The sequence below is a fragment of the Panthera tigris genome, chromosome B4, assembly GCF_018350195.1.
Source record: "Panthera tigris isolate Pti1 chromosome B4, P.tigris_Pti1_mat1.1, whole genome shotgun sequence".
Taxonomy (NCBI): Eukaryota; Metazoa; Chordata; class Mammalia; order Carnivora; family Felidae; genus Panthera; species Panthera tigris.
Window position 1 is genome coordinate 77410997 of NC_056666.1, and position 24140 is coordinate 77435136.

At 43.2% G+C, this 24140-nt stretch overlaps 1 protein-coding gene across 2 annotated transcripts in view; it reads left to right on the top strand.

Moving 5' to 3' along the window:
- The first annotated feature begins 2973 nt into the window (after positions 1-2973).
- The window catches only part of SCN8A (sodium voltage-gated channel alpha subunit 8), a 119023-nt gene continuing 97856 nt past the window's right edge, over positions 2974-24140 (top strand). For both annotated transcript variants that reach the window (XM_042992326.1, XM_042992327.1), the window contains exon 1: positions 2974-3285. In XM_042992326.1, the coding sequence (XP_042848260.1) occupies positions 3010-3285 (276 nt within the window). In that variant the 5' untranslated portion in view covers positions 2974-3009. The remainder of the gene's footprint in view (positions 3286-24140) is intronic.

The window sequence follows — 24140 nt, forward strand, 5'->3', positions numbered from 1 at the left end:
GCAGTGTTAACATTAGTTTCAGGTGTACAACATAGGGGTTGGACAAATCTATATGCTCACCATAAGCGTAGCTACCATCTCACCATGCGATGCTATCACCATGTCACTGACTATATTCCCTATGCTGTGCCTTTCATCCCCATGATGTATTCATTCCGTAGCTGGAAGCCTGCATCTCCCCTTCCTTTTCATCCACCTTGCCCATCCCCCCATTCTCCTCCCCTCTGGCAACCATCAGTTTGTTCTCTATGGGTCTGTTTCTGCTGTTTCTTTAGATTCTATGTATGAGTGAAATCATATGGTATTTGCCTTTTTCTGTCTGACTTAATCTCACTTAGCATTAAGCCCTCTGGGTCCACCCATGTTATTGCAAATGGCAAGGTATCATTCTTTCTTATGGCTAATATTGCATTATATATATAATACATATATTATATATATCAGAATATGTTTAAATATACATATATATTATATATATAATATATATACATATATATCATATATATATCAATATATATATATCAATATATATATATATGATATCAATATATAATATATATATATATCAACTTCTGTATCCATTCATCTTTCGATGGACACTTTCCATTTGGGAGCAACTATTGCAATATTTGTCCTCCAGGTAGGAACCAGAGTTGAGAATGAGTGTGACTGTGGGAGCCAAGAGGTCCCAGGTATTTAACCTAATTATGGGTTTCAAGCATAGTCCCATTTTTTGTGAAAGGGATACAAAAGTAGTTTAAGGCACCCTCCATGCCCTCTGGGAATTTATAGGTGCAGTTCAACAATGACTAAGAGCCCAAACAAGTATGAATAGGATGTTTTGAATCCTGATTTACCCGTTTCTAGCTATGTAACTATGGGCAGGTCTCTGTGTCTCTTTTCTCATCTATTAAAAGGGGAGAATGATGATATCTACCTCGTATGTTGTTCCGGAGATTAAATGAGTTCATATAAGTAAGGTGCTTGGAACAGTGCCTGCAACATAGTAAGTAGTGGATAAAGGTTAGCTAAGATCATGGTAAAGCTATAGCAGTCAAGGAGGAAAATTCGTGTGGAGACAATTCAGGAATAGAGAGGAGGGAAGGAATGAGAGAAAAGGAATTCTAGTTTGAGGGAAACATTGCGAATAAAGTCTTAGAGCAGCAAAACCATTGGCATTTGTGCGTGATTTACTCCATGATCCAGACCGTTCCCGCTGGGATTGGAGTAGGACAGGAGGGTGGGTGACTGACACTGGTCATAATAAAAGTGGGAGCTGGAGAGTCAGAGCTCTTTGGCTGTGATTTCTATCCTGGCCCTGTGACTTTGAGCAAGTTGTCTCATCTCTTAGGACCCCAGGGTTCCTAATCTATAAAATGAAATGGACTGTATCTGTAAAATCCTTTGCATCTCAGGAAACCTGTGCTTCACACGTGAGAATGATTTCTTTGACCCCATGGTCTATGGAATAGTGGGGGTTTTTTTCAGCACAGTGTGAGGCTCTCTGGTGTGTGTGAGGGCGGACTTGTGGTTCTGGCCTCATTAGTCCCATGCTGTAAGGGAGTGAGCTGACCAGCCCCATATATAGACGCTACACACTGCCTTTGCAACACTTAGCAATCACCACCACCAGAGAAATCTGGGATCTCTGCGGGTGTATTTATGAAAAGAGCCCTGGGGTATTTCACTCTCAAATTATTTAGAGTTTACTACCATCCTCTTGAGGAGCCTTGAGTTTTATGGGTACTTGCCTTGAAGTGGACCCTGAGGGCTAAGTAGGAGGGAGAGAACAATCTTTAGCCTTTCTAAAAGAAGTTCCCCGATTGTCTTTGTGGAGCTCACAAAACTAAAGGGGAGAAAGCAGCACCAGGAACACCAGATGAGATGCCGGTACAACCCTAAAGCCTTCGTGGTAAGACTCACCTGCTCAGGTCCTTTTGTGACAGGCACCAAGCATGAGTGCTTTTGATGTTAGGGATTCCCCTGTGTCAGGGCGTGTTTTAAATGACCCAGGACTCTGTGTAAACATGGAAACGGGCTTTTCAGATCCTGTGCTTAGAAATCACTGGCTCTCGTGTGGCACTACTTCATTTTTCCTTTTAGAAGAAAAACTTGGTTTGTTCTGTTCTTACTTCTGTCCTTCCTGGCTTGAGCCCCTCTGGGTTGCATGCAGGCCTTTCGGCCATCGTTCACCCTGTGGCAGTGTGGTGCTGTTGTTTCAGAGGAAGTTCTCTGAGATTCCTCCACCAATTGCTCCCCTCACCCCCACCCCCCGCCCCCGGTTGTCCCTGGCAGGATCTTGGTCATCAAAGCACGCACTTCTGGACTTCTGTACCAGATGGATTTTACACAACTTGGTGGATTGAAAAATAACTCGAAATGGAAGAGCCAAAGCAGATGGAAGCTATTTTGTCTGTATTTTGTTGTGCCTCCAAAGTTTTGAAGGGTTTAGTGTTTTCAGAACCCGGAATCTGGAAAGAGTGACAGTTTGCCCTTGCGTTGTCTTTGGAAGAAAGAGTATCTCTGTAGGGAGTAGACTTCCAGGACAGGAAGGTGACTTGAGCATCATAGGAGGATTCCAAAGCTGACACGTCCCCCTGGGTAATGTCAAATATGCCTTACTAGTTTAGAATAGAAGTCCGTTGAGGGTATGGGATGTATGTTTGTAGTTGTGTGTGGTTTACAAACAGTGAGTAGCATGTAAGTAACAAACACGAGCAATTTAGGAGCCTCCCATCTTTGGATCTCCCTGGCTGACCATTCCCCTGAGAGGGGCTTATGAGCATCATCTCGCCCATTCCCGCCACAAATTTTCTGAAGAGCAAAACACCCGTGTCACAGAAGAAACTATGTGTTGCGGAGGTTGTGAATAAAGGTCGAGAGTGAGATGGTTTGGTCTGGCCTCTTTTTAGAGCAGCGATTGATTACTGCTGTCTGTGTTGCCGTTTCTTCCAGAGCTGACCTGTCCCGGACGCAGCATAACTAACGAAGCTGCTGCAGGATGAGAAGATGGCAGCGCGGCTGCTCGCACCACCAGGCCCTGATAGTTTCAAGCCTTTCACCCCTGAGTCACTGGCAAACATCGAGAGGCGCATTGCCGAGAGCAAGCTCAAGAAACCACCAAAGGCCGAAGGCAGTCATCGGGAAGACGATGAGGACAGCAAGCCCAAGCCGAACAGTGACCTGGAAGCGGGGAAGAGTTTGCCTTTCATCTATGGGGACATCCCGCAAGGCCTGGTTGCAGTTCCCCTGGAGGACTTTGACCCATACTATTTGACACAGAAAGTGAGTTGGAGGAGACGGCAGTGTGGCTTCAGACACCCCTTTCCTAACAGGCTTAGGGGAGACGGGGGAGGAAGAACTGTCCCTTTGCCAGAGTTTGGATAAGTAGTTAATCCTTTGTTTCGCTTCTGGTTGATGGGGTTTGTTTTTCAGTGTAATTGCTGCGCAGGCTCATTTGTGGGCCTTGACGCTCCTCGAGTCTGTTAATAAGGCTTCAGTTTTTGGCTCCAGGCCAGATCAGAAAAAGATGAAAACAGATTCGAAAACAAAAACAAAAGAGAACATAAATGAAACGGGACTATTTAATAGAGTCCAAGAAAGATGGCGTACCGAGAGATGATGCAGCCAGGTAGAATCTGTCTCCCACACCCACTCAGAATTCCATCTTTACATATAAAGATAATGTAACTGTTACAACATCAGCAAAGCCTACTGTTTTGAAGGAGATGATGGATTTGTACTCTATCGGAACTTCCTCTGTCCCTTGGTGACATTAGATCTTAGCTGCTGGGGACAGGAATAGTAGAGGGTAAACCAAACTGGGCCCGTGAGGAGACCAGGTCTTTGGCCTTGTTACTCAGTTGTCCGGCTTGAGCCAACACTCATTCTTACATTAGAGTCCGTTCTGTTACTCTTGCTTGTAAGAAGCACAAGTGAAATAAATACTTGTCTTCATTTGGCCAAGAGTTTCAAACTCCTCTAACAAACATTTGACCCAACCGTGGGCTTCTTTCTCATGATTCTCTTTTGCAGCAAGGCAACAGGTGGAGAAGCAAAGCCCCCTGGCTAATCCGCCAGCCAACTACTTAGCCATTGCATACTGAGGACTGACGCCAAACACCATTCTAGGGATCCCCCATTTGACAAAGGTCATTTAAAGAATTAGATTGAGAGGTGTTTCCAGATGAGGGGAGAAAAGGCTGTGTGTGATAACATATTCACAAATATAAAGCTTAACTCAACTATCTATATTAACAAAACTGCCCCATAAGCTTCCCTTAACTAAATTGTCCTTCAGGCTCATAATTTGGAAGAAATTTTAGTTTCTTGGCTTAATAACGAGACAGAAGTAAGATGAGACCAGTTGATCTCTTGACCCAGCTGTAGTTGTGAAGGCGTTTTTGGCTCAGGATGGCAAAGGCAGTTACGACGTTGTCTACACAAGATGGTCCTTCACTCACTTCTCTTGCAACTCAGGATATAAGTGCCAACAGTGGCCTGTATCCTCCACTGGGAAATATAGAAAGTTTAAGAAACGAAGCATGAAGTGATGTGAATAACAGTCAACCAGAAGTAAGAAATCCTGACTCTACCATAATGCACCATGTTTCTGATCTATATTTCTCTTTTCTCATATGTGTATTGTTCAAGATGCCTCAAATAGTTTATGGGAAAAGCAAGTTACAAATAAAACAACTTCCCAAAACTAGTTCATGTCCTTTTAGCAAGATGTGTCACCTCTTTGGGCCTAAATTTTCTCATCTAGAACTGAGAAGTTGGACAGACTTTCTAAGGACTTCTTCACATCTCAAGTTCTGGAGCTGAGTAGTTTTCATAAACTTTCATTGATTTGCTCAGTTACTCTTCCCTTCTTTAAAGTCTGGCTTTGTAATGTGGGCCTTTGCCGAGTGGGGTAGATGGGTGAGGGAGGAGGCAGGCTTTAACTTTCTGGGTTAGTGAACAAGGGAACGTGGAATCTTGGGCTATTTTTAGAAGAACATTTCATCCCATTGTAAATTTTTGAAATATTTTTAGAAATGTCTTCTTACACTTTCCTATCCTTGCATCCATGATCTTAGTGGAGGTACAAAGCAATGACAAATCACAGGGTTTAGGTTGTGCCTATTTAGGTGAGTTGGCCAATGGTGTGACTTTTTCAGAAAGTACTCTTACTGCAATAAGTAGATATGTAAAGCCTTTTGGACCCTGGCCTTTCAGGCAGCCAGAACTGTTTTGCTTTTATTTGAACTGTTTATCTTTCCAACTCAAATGCAGATTCAATCTCCTTTCCTTAAACCCGACTTAATAGATGAAGAATACACATCAACAGGGCCCAGTTTTCCTTTGCATGCCTTTTCCCCTGGTGTCTGCCCTATAGGTAGCCTCTTTTCTCCTAATGCCTCAGATTTCAGTGACCCTGGATTGGGAGTGAGGCCTCAGAGAGGGCAGATCTCTGGCCCTGATGGGTGTCATTCCTTGGGTAGGAATGTTGGTGGAGCTCCATTAGGAGACTGGTTCTTCATGATAGACAGGATGACTTCAGCCTTTGGCCTCCCCACAAGGGTATATAGTTTGTGGAAAGGATAACTTTAATTGTATTTTTTTTTTTTTTGGTGATCATTTTTTTTATTGTGAAATATACCGGCATGCAGAAAAGTTCATAAAACATAAATGCATAGCTTAATGATTGTTATGAAGCAAACAAACTAACACTTGTGACAAGAAAGAACATTAGTAGCACTTCGGAAGTATTAATTGTCCTTATAAGCAAGGGATGTTTTTGTTTAAGATTTTATTTTTAAGTATTCTCCATACCCAACAAGGGGCTCAAACTTACAACCCCAAGATCAAGAGTCGCGTGCTCTACCGACTGCGCCAGCCAGGCGCCCCAAAGCGAGGGATTTTTTAGTTGATTAATAATGTGCTGGCTCAAGTTTATTTGCAGGTCTTCCCTGGCATTACTAATACTTCTTACTAACTAGGCCTTTCACTAGGCCAAATTAGCAAGGTCTCCTCTACAAGGAAGCACACTGGGAACTAACCCACAAATCAAAAAATCCTGAGAGTAGAAATGACTTTAAGAGGACATTCCCTTATGTTTGTGCTTCATGGGCTGCCTTAAATAATTCTTCCCAAATAGAATTTCTTTGCTAAGTGATAAAAGTGGATTTCTTTCCCGTTTCCTCATAGGTCTCCTTTTCTACCTAATTAATCACTTTTATGGCTCTCATTGACACCGGTGTCTCATTTCCTTCCCTCTGTTTTAGAGGGTGAAGGAAAACTACTTCCCCATTCGTAGAGTTCTCATTTTTATCCCCTTGCGGATTTCACACTCTTCCAGGGACACGGGGACATAAACCTGTGTGTCGTATTTTTTAAGACACTCTTGTACCAGCTGGTGCTGGTTTGAGCTATCATAAGCTACTTCAGGCCCTCAACAGGGTTGTGCATGTTGTATTTCACTGACTTTCCCAGCTGGTCCCTGAAAACAGTCTAGATGATTCTCTCTTTGGGTTTCCTCAGACCTCCCAGTGTTACAACATTTTCTTTGCCTCTTGGGACTTTGTTCTAATGTCTCCTTTGTTTGGCTTTCTTGTTTTTCAGCAGTTGCTTGCAAAAAATAGAATTTCGGGGATGTTTATATTTATTTATTTGATTTTTAAATAAAAATAAGTTATTTACCTACATGGTTAAAAAGTCAATTAAAGTTATTTGGTAAAAAGTCTCCCCTTTACATTTCTCTCTCATCTGCTCACTTCTGTCTCCCTGAACAGGTGACCACTGTTTTAGTAGGATCTTCCCGAGTTTCTTTATATATGTATATTCAAAACCAAATAGGTACTCTAAGAAGCTTGAACTCGCCAAAATGTCTTTGTTCTTGGTTTTCTTTCTATTTTCTTAAGCCTGTTGAAGTCTTTCTTTGTTTTTTTTTTTTTTTTTTTTTTTTTAGAGAGAGAGAGAGAGAAGCACACAAGTGAGCAGGGGAGGGGCAGAGGGAGAGAGAGCATCTTAAGCAGACTCCACGGCCAGCACAGAGCCCGACATGGGGCTCCACGTCATGAACGTGAGCCTGAGCCGAAATCAAGAGTCGGACGCTTAACCGACTGAGCCACCCTGACGCCTCTCTCCAGTTCTTAATAATAACTTAGTGAATTTCAAATGGCCACATATATTCCAATAACCATCTTAAGTGGGGCAGCAAGAAAGTCTATGGATTAAGTTGAAAAAGGCCTTCAGAGTTGACTCCTACTCCTTTTCCCATTTCTTAAAATTGGTAATTGCTCTGTGTGTCCTTTTCTGTTCAGTGGGCATATCCTCTTAAAAGAAATATAAATGTAAACAAAAATCGAAATTATAGGATGGACTGATGTGCCTTCAAATAGGGCTCGTTCCTATTGCATTAAATTACATGTTGTTTCTCAGAGTTCAGTGTACCTTCAACTCTTCCTGTCTCTTTTCCTGCAAATTGGAGTCTACCCAGAATCATAGAAAATTAGAATATTGTAGCCTTAGATATAGGCTGGTTCATCATCCTCCTCTGATAAATTTAATGGGGTAAAGTTCTTGTCAAAAGCCAGCACCCGTGTTGGTGGTAGAGTCAAAACTAAAACCTATGCCTCCTAACTCTCAGTTTATTACAACACGTTTTGAGGTCTCCGCTTTTCTCATGTTTTATTCATCGATACTCCACTCCATTGGCTGAGTCCTTCTGGAGCTAGGTAGGCAAATTTAGAGACAGGAAGAAGAACCTGCTTTTTCACCCACATCCCTGATCGTCCCTGTGGCTTTATAACCTTTTTCAGGATGGGTCCTGACAGGTACAGTGCTTCTGAGGGGAAGGATGGCCTTTGTATTAGCTCCAGGATTTTACCTTCTCCAGTGAAGTTGCTAAGTCATGCAGTGGCCCTCAACAAGCTGTTCCAGAGACTCGGGCTCAGTATCAGCACTGCTGCCACTATTCAGCTGGATATGTAATCTAAAGATAACTCATTTAACCTCTCTGTATATGTTTACTTTTAAAGGGAAGAAGATCTCCCACACGTCCCCAACGACAGAATGGGACAGTGAAAAGAGCACCTAGCTGGAAACATAAAAACTTCCATTTTAGTTCTTTCTTGCCCCTTGTTTGCCTTTGGGTAAATCACTTAAAATCTCTGGGGCTTCAGTTTCCTTACCTATAATAAATACAAGATAAGAGTTGGGCCTATATCTATATCCTTCTCATTGTGTTTCACACATGTGTCTGTCACCGTTACGTTTTAGCTGGAACAGACTGCTTTCTGTTTCCCTAGTGCCCCCTGCCTCCTGGTCTCCATTCCCTCCTCTCAGAATGTGGGACTCAGAATGTGGTCTCCATTCCCTCCTCTCAGAATGTCCTTTAACTTCAGGAAACTTTTGACCCTCGACCCATTCGTCCAAGGCCCTCTTCTTCCTTACAGCCTGACTTGATTCTCTCTACCAGAACTGATTCTACCTTCTGAATTCCTGTGCTACATTAAGATCTTTAGCCCTACCTTTACTAAGAAGTGGCTTTTAGATTTAATTCAGGTTAGATATAGGAGGGCATCCTGTTCCCAGGAATGTTTACAATTTTCTCCTTACCCACACACACACAGGCACACGCACATGTGTGCGCATACACACACACACACACACACACACACACACGCAGTCCCATGTGCTCTTGGCAGAAAATCCTTGCTGAATCTATTTTCACACACTTTTCAACAAGTGTGCAGAGCAGAGACAGGCCGCTAAAGGAGAGTTTACATCCATTAGGTGTGGTTTGAAATTTTGCTAATGAAGTGTTGCATTGCCTGCTCTCGCACAATAAGGCTAGATGCACCCTTCCATTCTAAATAAAAACTGCATGTTTTCAAACTTTATTTTGCTCAAAAAAGCCATTTTGCAACAATATTAAAAAAAGCCAAAATGGTGTTTCTGTTATTTTATTCACCAGACCAAAGGGAGGCAAATACTTATGCACCAGTGGGAGGCAGGCCATTCTCAGGGTGATGGGTTAATGATGTGCATGTATGGTGCTCTTTTCCACTCTCTAAGCAACATTCTCTAGAGGGGAAGGAATTTAGTTGAACATTCCCAACTCTAGGTCTTCTTTAAAACCTTAGCTGTAGGGACGCCTGGGTGGCTCAGTCCTTTAAACATCCAACTCTTGATTTCGGCTCGGGTCATGATCTCACCATTCGTGAGTTCGAGCCCCATGTCAGGCTCCACGCTAACAACACAGAACCTATTTGGGATTCTCTCTAGCTCTCCCTCTCTCTGTCCCCTCCCCCCCAAAATAAATAAGGTTTATTTGTTTTATTATTTTTTTTAAAAAACCCTTAGCAATAGACTCAGTGTTGGGAAATCTTATTTCTGACCCCCTCCCCATCTAATTCCAGGTTAACGTGTATATAACTTAACCACTCAGGGAATCAGTTTCCCTAATCCTGGAAATTAAGATTATAGTATTGCACCTATTTCGCCAGGTTGTTGTGATGATCTTGACTACCCTTTACAAAATGAAACAGCCTGTTGCTCCTACCCAGCATCAGTTTTCTCTGTAGCACCCAGCAACACCAGCCATATGTTTATTTGTTTGTTGTTCATCCTCTTGTCTGCTCATCGGCTGGAGCAGTGCCTGCACTGTCGTAAGTGCTCAATCCCTATCTGTTGAATCAATTAATCTTAGGAAATATGCCTACGAAAACACTATGTACTTTTCTGAGTGCTTTGAACATGAAAGGTGACATTATGATGTTTTCTCTAATGAAAATTTTCCCATCTACCAAAATGAATTGAACTCTAGAGGGAGAAGAGACTGATTACCAGTGTATCTTTTCCTTTCCCAAAGAATTAGTTTCCTTTAGGGGCTGAGGAAGTAGCTCCTGACATTTTAGAGATTTTCAAAGGGCTGGATGACTATTGTTCAGCGCCACCAGTCTTATCTCTCCTCTTGTAGAAACTTAGAATTGGAAGGAACTTTATCAAAGGTCATGGGTTGATAGCCTCCTCCTAGTGCTTGAATCTCTTCTTGGTTTATTGGTATCAAGTGTGTATTATACAAAGGATGCCACTTCCTGAATATTCTAAGTTGTCCTGTCATGTCTGCCTTTATTAAGTGTTCTTGCTTCTTTCTTGGCTGGGCGACTTGTGTCACCCTCCGTGTATTCACTGACTATAAAGGAAATGAGAGAAGCTGACATTGGAATATATACTAGTTTGGGTTGCCTCATATAAGAACAACCTGCTTATTCAACAAATACTTCTTGAGTATTCCTATATGGGAGGCATTGCAGGGGTGGAGCAGTCTGTTCAATTCTGTTGGGGAAACAAAGATTCATGAAGTCCACTCTTTTCCCTGAAGTAGCTTATAACAAGGTAGTGTATAATATACTATTTTTGATAAGGGAGCCCCAGAAAGGGCCTTACTTACCTCATTGTAATTGTAGTATTTGAATCAGGCTTCGGAGTTTAGGAAAGAAGGATAGACTGAAACATTGTAGGCAGAAAGAACAATATGAGCAAAGGCTTAGAGACCAGAGTGTAGGACAGTGGAGGAGAAAGCTGAGGGGTCTGATTGAGCTGGAATGTAGGGGAATGAGTGAGGAGCCTTGGGAGATGAGGCTGGGAGGGGAGAGCTGGAGCCAAATCACGGTGGACTTAGTGTGAGACCTGGAACTTTGGTCTTTACTTGACAAATAGTGGAGAACTACTGACGGTGTCGGGGACTGAGCAGATGTGATTGAAGCTGTGCTTGGGGGAGGTGAATGTGGCCGTGGTACGTACGGTGGACCAGATGGAAAGAGAACTGGGACAGAGACCAGCCGTGGGGTAGTGAGGGTCCAAAGTGTGATGGTGGAAGTGAAAAGTAAAGGGAGTGGATGAAGTCAAGAGGTGTTACAGAGGTGAGTTGATAGGATTTTGTGATTGATTGTGGAGGGCTAAGGAAGAGTCTAGCATTCAGTCATTCATTTGGTAATCTGATAAATTGTTATTGAGCGTTTTCTATATGCCCAGGCTCTGCTCCATGCCCTTGGGAACAAAACAGACGATCTCTTTATGCTACTCCGGAACCTTAGTTTTTGTTGGGGAGACAGATAATAAACAGGTAAAGAAATTCATCATTACATATAATGGTGAGTGCATTAAAGATAATACGGTCCAGGTACTTGAGAGGTTGTGGTGCTCTAACTTGGTATGGAGACTAAACTTGGAGAATCCAGAAGAATCAAAGGCTGCATGCTGTCTAAATACTCAGTGTCTTAAATAGGCCTTTAGCAAGCACTAAATTATAATCTTTAAAAGGACCTGTAATGCTGATCTTCTGAGTTACTTAAAAGCCAGGATTGTCACTCTGTTGAGACATTTTGCCAGTCTTCGATTTTTACATAGGCAGGGGTCCAGTACATTTCAGCATCAGTGTGAGTCACCGGGCCATCTGCAGATAGAACCTAGCATTTTCTCCAGAAAAGAGCCTCAGGTCTTTTCAAGTCCTTGCACCAGTAGCCACATTAGTGAGAAAGACACCTTTTACCTGAATTCTGGAATGTGTGTTATTAGCTAATCACCTTAGCCATAAAATTCCACGTGATTGATTGATTCCACTATCAGAGGGATTAGTCTCTGATAGTTTTTTCCAGGGTGTGGAACATTTTTATTTTAATAAAAATTGACCCGTCGAATGACTTATTTAGTAATGACCATTGAAATGTTGGAGGATGTCTCAAAATCAAGGTGATATCGATCATCTTCTGATGATAATTAACCATATTTTAAATCCTTTCTTCGTCAGAGAGTAAGCCCGTAAAGTCCTTATACAGAGGAACGCTTCTCTTACTCATTGCTTCCAAATTCATATGAGTTGTAAATTCTTTACATATTGTTCGTTACATATAACCCTGTTTGACACCATTCAAGATTAGGATTGCCCCCTTATAGGACAATTTCTGCCACCTCTGAATCTAGCAGTAGAATGTTCCATATAAGCTCTGGAGAGGCACTCCTGTTCCAGAGACTTTGTTGGAGCTACAGACTTTGGCCTATGGATTCAAGTTTGAATAAAAGATTCCCCCAATTTCAGAGGATGAAATCTCCTGTCTGCTGTTCAGGGTCAGTCCCCATCCAGGGGACTTTCTCTAGAACTTTCTCTAGAACTTCTGTCTCTCAGTTTTCCTCTCACTGTTCTGTGCTGTGACACTGTTCTGTCAGTCTTTCCCTTTTCACTCATGCTCCTTCCCCTCAGCTTTAAACACTGTCAAAGCCTCTCACACTGTAATGAGCCCTTACTTGACCCCACATCCCCAGCTAGTCTAACCACTCTTCTCCTGCCATTGAAACTTTCAAAGAGTAGCCTTTACTCAGCATCACCACCTACAAACCTCCCACCCGCTTCTTCACCCGCATCCTCCTCTCTGCTGGCATTCTCAAGATAAGATCCTCTGTGATGTCAAATTGCCAAATTTATCGGATGTTGTTTCACTTCTTATCCCACTGGAGCTCTGTGCTGTGTTTGATACTGTGGATTGCTCCCCAATTCTTGCAGCTCTTTTCTTTACTTCCTTGGCTGCATTCACCTTACATCTCAGACTACTCCTTCTCTCCCATTTCCCCCTCCTCTCCCTTAAATGTTGGTGTCCTCCCGGGTTCCGTACCTGGCCCGTGTTCCTGGCACACTCTCCCTGGGTGATGTCACCTAGACTCTCAGTACTCCTGAAACTGTATTTCCAGCCTAGAATGCGCCTTAATATTCAACACCTTGCCAGGCATCTCTCTCTGGATTTCCTGCAGGTAACTCAGTGTGTTCAAAATTGAGCTCCTTTCTCCCCTTAAACCCACTGCTTTCATCTGCTATTTTAGTGGATGACACCAGCTAAATTCTGGATATCATTATTGATTCCCCAATTTTCTGCAGTCCTTAAGGGTGACCAGTGTTAGGGAGCTGTCAGTAGAATGTTGCATATTTTTGTAAGTAAGAAAACATCGTGGCTCAGAAATCGTAATTGTTCACATTTCCTCAGCTGGTGTGTGGCAGAGCCAGATTTAAGTTCCAGGGATGTAGGATTTAATATTCATGGTCTTTCTACCATATCACGCTGTCTCTATGGAGTATATTACAGACTGAGTTTTTGTTTTCTACTATCATTTTGAGATAATTTTCTGTCATTTTACATTGCCACAATATGAAGCTGGTATGTGGTGTTTTGGGCGTTTTTTAAAGTGTATTTGTTTATTTCATGCTATATCTTTAGCATGGTATCTAAAGACATAGAAAAGATGAGAAGACTTTTCAAACTAAAACAATTCTTATGGGAGGATGAGCTAAAGGGTGGAAAAGGTCAATTAGGCACCTAGCAGAAAGTTGTGTAAAGTTACAGGTTTGTTGTATAGTTAGTATGGTATCCTTTCCTCAAGTCTAAGAGATTCATTCATATGCTCAGTAAACACATGTGAGCTCTCTACCTTATGCCAGATGGGCATCGTATTCTGCACTCTGCTTGCTGAGCTGAGAAACGGTAGTTGGAAGCTATAGCCCTGCCTTTAAGGATCTCAGGGTCCAGCGAGAGACAGAGATGTGTAAACAAAAGCGACAGTACCACATTAACTGCTCAAACAGGAGTAGGTGCGGAGTGGAGACACACAGGAAGGAAGGATAATTCTGTTTGAGACAGTGGAATGGGGCCATCTTCAGAGAGGAGGTGATAGTTAAGCTGGACCTTAACGTATACCACATAAAATATGGTTTTAAAAAATCCACCTGTTGGAGAAGAGAAGAAAGAGTAAGTTTGGGTATAAAGACCAGTGCATGAAAAGGCAGAGAGGCATAGGAAAGGCTGAATTGTTTCACACCGTGAGTTTACTTGTGACTAGAGCACTACTTTGGCTATGACAGGAGCCAAAGGTGGAAAGGCAGGTTGGATCCCAGTGTGTGCATACTAGGCAGCTTTTATTTTCTCCTCCTTCCAGAGTTCCTAGGTTTGACCTAAGCCCTGGGGCCTGTTTTGAACCAGTGTAACCATACAGGTGTCTCCTAGTGACTCTGGAGAATTGCTCTACCTTGTCCTACTGGCTTCTGCCAAGTGTGTGAATACCAACTAATGTGAATGTTAGTCCTTAGACTCTCCTTTTTTTTTTTTTTAAATGTTTATTTTTGAGAGAGAGAGCGAGGGAGAGCAAGACAGAGTGGGAGCAGGATAGGGCAGAGAGAGAGGGAGACACAGAATCCGAAGAGCAGGCTCTGTGCCGACAGCACAGAGCCTGGCATGGGGCTCGAACCCACGAAGCATGAGATCGTGACCTGAGCTGAGGCCGGACGCTTAACCGACTGAGCCACCCAGGCACCCCTCTCGTTTTTTTTTTAAAGTTTATGTATTTACTTGAGAGACAGAGAACGTGCGTGTGCATGTGCGTGCACACACTAGCATGGGGAAGGAGCAGAGGGAGAGGTAGAGAGAAAATCTCAAGGAGGCTCTGCGCTGACGGTGCGGAGCTCAGTGTGGGGCTCGAACTTGTGAACTGTGAGATCACGACCTGAGCCAGAATCAAGAGTTAGATGCTTAGCTGACGGAGCCCTCCAGGCGCCCCATGCCCTTCAAGTCTCCTGATGGCCAGCCCGTGTTTGTAGCCAAGGAGCAGGAGTGGCAGAGGCAGCATCATAGTCACGTTTATTGTGTGTTTATTCTGTGCCGGGTACTGTAGTAAGTACTTTTTGTGACTCTGTATTTCATTCTCACAACCTGATAAAGTAGCTAGTGTCGGTCATTATTCCTGTTTTATCAGTGAGAAACCTGAGTCTTAGCAACCTAAATAAGTTGACAAAGGGCCTGACAGCTAATAAGCAACAGAGCTAGATCTTGAATCCAGCTCTTTGTTGTATCAAAGCCTCTATAGAAACCTCTCTGCTGCTTTCTAAGAAAGAAGAGAGCGAGAATATAGAATATTCTGGAATACGAATACAGTGACTAGAGGGGTTAATACACTTTACATAATAAGCATGCATTTTGCTTTACCCCAGAGCAGCTGCAGTCTGTGTCCCCTAAGAGGGTAAGGAGGAAGAAGATCAAAGGCCACCTCCTCTTGAAGGGCAGTGAGGAAGAGAGGCCATGTAGGAGGTTCGGAGCTGCCCGGCCTTGGGGAGCAGCATCATGCTGGCTCAGCGCTGGAGCAGGTACACAGCACTGCTGTTGTGCCAGGTATGGCTTCCTGCGACCAGGATATGGGCAGGAAGGGTGTCAGCTGCTCCCATTGTGGGTTGGAGGGCACGAGGTTACAAGGTCAAACCGAATGAGAAAGTGTATACAGAAGCACCTGGAAAACAGCAAACCCAGAGATAGATGTGGCACCAGCATTGCCTTCATCTGGCTTAATTTGGGGGAAAGACCATAACCAGCTGCTGTGATCTCTGAGGCACAAGCAGGGGCTTTGCTTTTTGCCGGAGTTAAAGGTATTAAGCAAGAGAGATTCCTTCGTTGACCCAAGGATTGGACTAGATGACTTGGGGTGGTGAAAAGCATTCAGGACCAGACGCCAGGAGACCTGGGACCTGGTAAACCTCAGCTCTGTGGTGTCAGTGTGCACAGAGCTCTCTCTCTGCTTGCTTTCTTGTCTGTAAAGTGAGGAGTTAGATTTTTTTGAAGCTTTTTAAAATTGCCGTACGGTATGACAATTAAGATCAGAGACTCTGGAGTCAAATCACTGCCGCAGTTCGATTTTAAGTTTTGCCACTTAATGAATAATTGTGCGGTCTTGGGAAAGTTACTTGACCTTTCCACCTCAATTTCATCATCTGTAAAATAGTACCTACCCATTGCTGGGTGACAGATACTGTATAGGCATCTTAGTAGGGTGCCTGCCACATAGTAAATGCTTAATGTGTATTCACTGTTACTCTTCAGGTAAGTTCATGGTATAGCTATCAATGACCCAAAGCAATAAAAACATAAATTTGGGATTTAGAGGTCTCTCTTGCTCAATCCTCAGGGTAGTGGAATAGAGACTTGGAAGATGAGGGCTCTAAATATTCATAGTTCAAACAGAAGTACAAGCCTAATCAGAATTTGTCCGTGTCTCATGTCCTGCTTGAGTTCAGTATTTCTAAAGGCAGCTTAGTACCAGGACACAGGTACTGAAGAAATTCAGGCCAGCTGTGCCTTTGCTGGAGCCTTTCCTGAGGCATACTGGGACTAAAGTTGTGATTTCACCTGAGGGGCCCACTAAGCAGATTGGGATTAAGAAAGGCATCTGGACTCTTTTCAACATGAGGTAGTTGTTTTGACAGTACAGGCCATTTACTTCTGAACACCTTCCTGGTCTGAAGTAGAATCTGTTTATTTTTTTATTTTTTTAAAGATTATTTGTTTATTTTTGAGAGAGAGAGAGAGAAATAGGAAACGAGCAGGGGAGGGGCAGAGAGAGAGGGAGACACAGAAGCAGGCTCCAGGCTCCAAGCTGTCAGCACAGAGCCCGACGTGGGGCTCGAACCCACGAACTGTGAGATCATGACCTGAGCCCGAGTCGGATGCTTAACTGACTGAGCCACCCAGGCGCCCCTAGAACCTATTTAGATTCAGCATTATATTTTCCTTTATTAAAGCAGGGAAACTTTGGGGCGCCTGGATGGCTCAGTTGGTTGAGCGTCCGACTTCGGCTCAGGTCACGATCTCGCGGTCCATGAGTTCGAGCCCCACGTCGGGCTCTGTGCTGCCAGCTCAGACCCTGGAGCCTGCTTCAGATTCTGTGTCTCCCTCTCTCTCTGCCCCTCCCCCGTTCATGCTCTGTCTCTCTCTGTCTCAAAAATAAATAAACGTTAAAAAAAATTAAAAAAAAAAATAAAGCAGGGAAACTTTGAGAGGACATTTGCTTGTTGCCTGCCATATTGGCTCTATAGCTAGAAGTCAAATGCCAAACCACCGTTGACCAGCGGATACCTGACTCCTGCCCTTACTACTGCTATAGCTGCCCTGCAGATGAGCTGTATTTGTATTATTATCTGATAGAAGACCACTCTGTGCATGCACACTCTGAAAGTAATAGGCAGAGAGGATTTGCCCCTGGTAGAAGTTACCGGAATTAACAGTTTGAGTTAGGCAGGAAGAGCTAACAACTACTGTAAGTCAAACTGGCCACTTGCTTGGTACAGAAGAGGTACATAGGTCTGGGAGAATAAGGTATATATGTTAGGTTTAGGCAGGCAAGAATTGAAGGCTAGAGAAGGCAGCTAAAAACAAGAGGGTTGGGCAGTGCCAGAGATCAAAACAGTTAAGATCTACGGCCCAAACTCTGGGAGACAGTCATAAGTCAGTGTCAGTAACAGCTCTAGCTAGATAGACTCAAAGGACATTGGTTTCCAGCTGCCTTCTTGTTGGCTCAATCTCTGGGCCCCTCAGTGTTCATTACAGCCAGAAGGTCATCAGGTACCTGCAGGTTACCTTTGCCTTAATTGAGATGATGACCTCACAGGAGAGGGAGAACTTGGTTGAGTGGAGAGCCACTCTCCTGAGCCGTGTGTCCCACAGCAAACCAGGGGCTGGGTACTAAACCTGTCTCCCTAAGAAGCTTTCTGTTCTGTGATATGGTCCACCCTGTGTTGAGCACTCTTCTCTGTAATGTCCTTTCAATCTATACTTTTTGTGTGATTAAAAAAGTTAATCTGATCCTGGGGTGAAGGTGAGGAAATGCTAATAAGTTGGCTGCACTGCAGTGCTTTGGTAACTGTGTAGATTTATTGTATTGCATTTGCAGTATGCTAGAATTTGTGTGGCGTGTGTAGGAATGGGCTCGTACCTGGTCTTACACAGTGTCCCTTTCCCTTATCGTAGACCCGGAAGAGGATACATCTTACCCTGAATTAGCAGTGGTGAAGCTCCTCCATCCTGCGCTCCAAGCCCCACGTTGCTAATTGGAAATGAAAAGCCTGTGCTTTTCAGAAGGTTCATTTTATGCCCGAATGACATATTTATTAATTCTCCATGCCATAACTCGTTAAGAGCTGTTCCACTGCTCTTAATGGGCCTTGTGTTCAAACGCATTCAGTGGCTGTTTTTATAAACTGATATTTCCCCTTGGGCAGTAAACCACAATTCAATTTCAGTTTTCCTTTTAACTCGTTTACTTCACAAAGATCTAATTTAAGACAGATTAGGTAAAATATTATTGGACTGCATAGACACCAAGTTATTCTTGCTTAAGAAGTATTCTTGTAAGAATCCAATGCCTGCTTTTCCTTTCTACTCATCCTGGGCTTTGAAGAATCCAGTGTTTGAACAAGGGACGAATCTCCTTTTCTGGATTCTCATCAGCAGTTTAATGATGATTACTGAGATTTTATTAGCCATGCATGGGGCATGCTTTAAATATATATATTGTTTTAGTTAGCCCATCACCAGTCAGGCCGCTTCATTTTCTCTCTTGTATTCTCTGTCCTGCCGAGAAGAGGGCCTGAAAGCCTGGCAGATAGGGCAGGGGAATGCGGCCTGTGGGCAGCTGTGCCGTGGGGCTGCTCCATGCTGCCCCCTGCCCACATAAGTGTAGTTCTCAAGATGGTATCAAATGCTGTTGACCCTGAACTTGACAGAGTATCCCATGAAGGAGCAAAATAACCAATTCAGGAGAGTTCCACCAAGATGTAATGTGAAAGAATAAATAATAATAGGCTTTCTCCTCCAAAGTATGGTTTGCTGCTTTGTTGTACTTAATCTTGGATGCTTCTGCATATTTTCTAAATCAGAGTCACAGATGTCAGAGCAGGAAAGGACCTGGGCACGCCCATCAGGCAGCCCTCTCTCTCATATTATAGACAAGGAAAATCGGATCCAGAGAGATGCAGTCCAGGCCATACAGCGAGGTAGGAGCAGTTGAAGCAGGAGAACCTAAGTGTTTTAAGACAAGTGTTTTGAAACCCCACTGTTTTAGGGACCTGGGAGGTGACCTGGTGGTTCCCAAAATCCTGGTGAGCACAGATTCCTCTGCAGCTTACTGCATCAGAACCTCTGGGGTGGGACTTGTGAATTTGCATTTTTTTAAAAAGCTACTCACATAATTCCTATGCAGCCAGTCTGGCCTAGGTCTGGAACTGGTGTTAGTGTATAACAGGGATCAATCGCCTATGTCCCATGGGTCAGGTCATCTCTGCCATTTGTTGTTGTGTGGCCCGTGAGTTCACAAGGGTTTGTACATTTGTAAATGGTTACGGAAAAGTCAAAAGTCACAATATATTGTGATGTGTGAAAATTACATGAAGTTTAAATTTCCTTGTCCATAAATAAAGTTTTATTGAAACACAGCCACTCTTACTTGTTTACATATTGTCTGAGGTTACTTTTGCACCACAGGGACAGGGTTGAGTTGACTGTATGGCCCACAGAGCCTACAGTATTTACTGTGTGGCTCTTTACAAGTCAAATTTGCTGACCCCTGATATATACTGTTCTGTTTCTCATATAAGCACCACACGGACCAGTGTCAAAAGGGAGATTCCTAAGCTTCGAGAACTTGTGTTAGTTCAAACACCATCTTGTTTTATGCTAAATATGCAGTTATGAAAAACTGCATATAAATTAAGTTTATGTAAATAATTATTTTTTTTTTTTTAATTTTCAACGTTTTTTATTTATTTTTGGGACAGAGAGAGACAGAGCATGAATGGGGGAGGGGCAGAGAGAGAGGGAGACACAGAATCGGAAACAGGCTCCAGGCTCTGAGCCATCAGCCCAGAGCCTGACGCGGGGCTCGAACTCACGGACCGCGAGATCGTGACCTGGCTGAAGTCGGATGCCCAACCGACTGCGCCACCCAGGCGCCCCTGTAAATAATTATTTTAACAAAAAGTGTGTTTTATTGTAATACAACTCGCTACTTGAAGTATGGAGGATTCCTCTTCATTTCAGGAAATTTAGTGTGGCTTATATGTTTGTTTCTCTTTGAATAGAAAAAAATACCTTGTTTTTCTACTTGATGAAGATCTAGGATGTAAATATTTGGAAAGGAGTGCTGATAAACTATTTATTCTGTGTGCAGTGTTCAGTACGATTCATTATGAAATTTCTACTTCACATTTAAAACATTCTTAATAAAGCCCATATACCTATAAAGCTGTAGTTTTAAAATTCACTGAAGATCCCTACTTTCCTCGCCAGCTCTTACTAATTCAGGATCTTAGCTGCCTCCTGGTTTTTCTTCAACCAAAGCTAACAGTTTCAGTGTCTTACTGTCTTCCTTTTCTTTTGCCTTTCCTTCTTGTCCCTCACCTCGCACATACAAGCATTTGTTCATTAATCAGGCAGCAGAGATTTATTAATGCGCAGATGCTGACTCTGCGATAGGAGGTACCCTCGGTGGCACCTCGAGACCTGTCTTTCCACCACGAACAAACTAAAAGATAAGAGAAACGGAAGGTGCAGGGGACGTTACTTTTAAAAGTCCTCTTCCCTGTCTTCTTCTAAGGCAGGTGGGTGATGTTGTCAAGGCCTGGCCTGGTGGTTTTTAGATCCTGGGACATGGGCCAGCCTTCTTTCATTGTTGATTAGGCTTTTCTGTAGTGTACCCCAGGGGCTCACATTTCTCATTCACCAGAGAATCCATCCCCCACACCAGTTTCATTCTCTGCCAGATTGCCGCTAAACTGCCTCTCAATCTGGCACAGTAGAAGCTGTAAAGAGGCTCTCAACTTGGCATAACATGCTGCTCTGGGCTGCGTGACCTTCGATAGGTGGTGTCCCTCTCCTGAGCTTTTGTAAAATGCATAGAGGATAACAATCCCTCCTCAGCCATACTTCACAGGAATATTATGAGGTTGAATGGGGAGGTTATTTAAAAGGCTTGGCATTTTCATAGAGGGAGTTGCTATAGAAACAGAGGCCTACAAGTACTTCAGAGAGGGGGTTTCGGTAAAGGCCCCGGGGTCTTTGTTTCTTTGGGTAGCCAAAATATGGAAGACCCGGCCTCTGACCTGTTTTCAGCCTAACCCTGGGTCTACCGCTCCCTCTTGGTTTTAGGATTCAGCTTCCCTGCAGCATGCCCTGCCAGAGCCAATACCCTCTAGTAACAGGAAGAACGATTTCGCACTGCAGTCTCTAGGGATAGTGAATTGAGCATTTCCAGAGTGTACGTGGCTCAATACCAGCACTGCTTTTCTACTTGGGAGAGAAAGGCGTGACTGCCAGATTACCAAAGGAAAGAACAGAAGATGAGAGGAAAGGATCTTTTATTTTTATTTATTTTTTATTATTTTTTTTCAATTTTTTTTTTAACATTTATTTATTTTTGAGACAGAGAGAGACAGAGCATGAATGGGGGGAGGGTCAGAGAGAGAGGAAGACACAGAATTTGGAAGCAGGCTCCAGGCTCCGAGCTGTCAGCACAGAGCCCGACGCGGGGCTCGAACTCGTGAACCACAAGATCATGACCTGGGCCGAAGTCGGACACTTAACCGACTGAGCCACCCAAGCGCCCCGAGGAAAGGATCTTTTAAAAAATAATAATCTGTCAGCAGCTGTTTATTGGGAGTGCGTGGCATGGGTTGAGCCTTCTCCTGGAACCGTGGGAGGAAGTATGAGATTGATTCCTGCCCTCTAGTTTCAGGGGTAACTGTTTGGGGGAGGCACCGGGAAAGAAGGGTTAAAAAAAAAAAAAAAAGGTGGCCCAGTCAGTTAAGTCAGTTCGAATTTAGCTCAGGTCATGATCTCATGGTTCATGAGTTCGAGCCCCACATCAGGCTCCACGCTGACAGTGCAAAGCCTGCTTGGACTTCTCTCCTCCTCTCTCTCTGCCCTTTCCCCACTTGGGTACTCTTTCGCTCTCTCTCAAAATAAATACTCTTAAAAAAAAAAAGTTCAGAAAAGGGAGAGCTCAGAGTCATTGGGGATATTTCATTAAAAAGTGGGACCTCAGGGTGAAATTCAAAATCACGCCTCCTTTCTGGGAAGAGGGGGTATATTTGGAGCGTGTGCCGGGAGGAGCAGTATCGGTAAGGCCTTAGCTCTTCAGCTCCTGATGGGTACATAGATAGATGTTAGTGGTATCATTCTTTAGACCTTTTTATATGTCTTACACTTCTTAAAATGGCTCACTGTTTTGTTTTGTTGCTGTGGTGTGTTTTTTACTGAGATATCATTCACAAGCTAGACAGTTCGCCATTTTCAAGTGTGCTTTTCATTGGTTTCTTGTTCACAGGTTGTGCAGTTGTCACCACTATCTAATTCCAGAACATTCTTGTCACCCCAGTGAGATCCATGAGCAGTGACTCCCCCATTCCCCTCTCCATCTAGCCCTAGGCAGCCACTGACCAACTTTTTGTCATAGATCTGCCTATACTGGGCCTTTCATATAAGTAGAATCCTACAATATGTGACCTTTTGTGTCTGAATTCTTTTCAGGATTTTCAAGGTTCACCCATGTTGTGGCATGGATAATCCTTAATTTCTTTCTTTCTTTCCCTTTTTCTGGGTCCAGATGTGTTTAGTTTCCAAAAAGCTCCTCAAATCATTCTGAAGTTCAGAATGGGTTAGGAAACACTTTTAGCTATTACTATGCTTAATTCTACTATTTGGCTTGGAATAAAGCTAATTTTTAAAAGTTTATCAATAACACCTTACTAGACACTCTTCAGGTAATAATGTATGTATTTTTATTGTGGTAAAATAGATGTAACATAAAATTTAATCATTTTAACTATTTTTTATTAAAATTTTTTAAAGTTTCTTTATTGGGGCACCTGGCTGGCTCAGTTAGTTAAGCGTCCGACTTCAGCTCAGGTCATGATCTCACCATTTGTGAGTTCGAGCCTCACATCGGGCTCTGTGCTGACAGCTAAAAGCCTGGAGCCCACTTCAGATTTTGTGTCTCCGTCTCTCTCTCTGTGCCCCTCCCCGCTCACACTCTGTGTGTGTGTCTCTCTCTCTCTCAAAAATAAACGTTAAAAAAGTAATAATAAAGTTTATTTATTTTGAGTGAGAGATAGCGCGAGTTGGGGAAAGGCAGAGAGAGAGAGGAAATGGGAGAGAATCCCAAGCAGGCTCCGTGCTGCCAACACAGAGCCTGACGCGGGGCTTGAACTCATGAAACCAAGAGTCAGATTATTACCTAAGCCGAAACCACAAGTCAGATGCTTAACCAATTGAGCCACCCAGACGCCCCTTAACCATTTTTAAGTACCCAGTTCAGTGATATTAAATATATCCACCATGTTGTACAATCATCACCACCATCCATCTCCAGAACTTTTTCAATATCCCAGAGAGAAACTTGCATCCATTAAATGGTCACTCTCCATTTCCCCTCCTCCAGCCCCTGGTAAACTCCATTCTACTTTCTTTCTCTGTGAATTTGCCTATTCCAGGTTCCTCGTAGAAGTGGAATCCTATATCTGTCCTTTTGTGTCTGTCTTATTTCACTTAGCATGATGTCTTCAGGGTTTATCTGTGTTGTAACGTGTATATGAATCTTATTCCTTTTATTTATTTTTTTAAACATTTATTTATTTTTGAGACAGAGACAGAGCATGAATGGGGGAGGGTCAGAGAGAGAGGGAGACACAGAATCCGAAACAGGCTCCAGGCTCTGAGCTGTCAGCACAGAGTCCGATGCGGGGCTCGAACCCACAGACCGCGAGATCGTGACCTGAGCCGAAGTCGGCCGCTTAACCGACCGAGCCACCCAGGTGCCCCTCTTATTCCTTTTAAAGACTGACTGACATCCCATTATATAATGATAGACCACATCTTGTTTATGCATTCATCATTGATGGACATCAGGGTCCTTTCTGCTTAGTAGTATTTTGAATAATGTATTAATGAACATTCGAGTATGAGTTTTTGTGTGAATACCTGTTTCCAGTTCTTCTGGTCATACACCTAGGAGAGGAATTGCTGGGTCATACGGTAACTTTGTGTTTAACTTTTAAAGAACTGGCAAACTGTTTTCCAAGATGGCTGTACCATTTTATAGTCCCGCCAATAATGTGTGAGGATTCTAATTTCTCTATATCCTTGCCAGCACTTTTCTTTTCTATGTTGTTGTTGTTCATTATATTCATCCTGGTAGATGTGAAGTGCTGTCTCATGTGGTTTTATTTTCATTTCCTTAAAAACTTTTGATGTTGAACATCTTTACGTGTGCCTATTGGCCATTTGTCTGCTTTT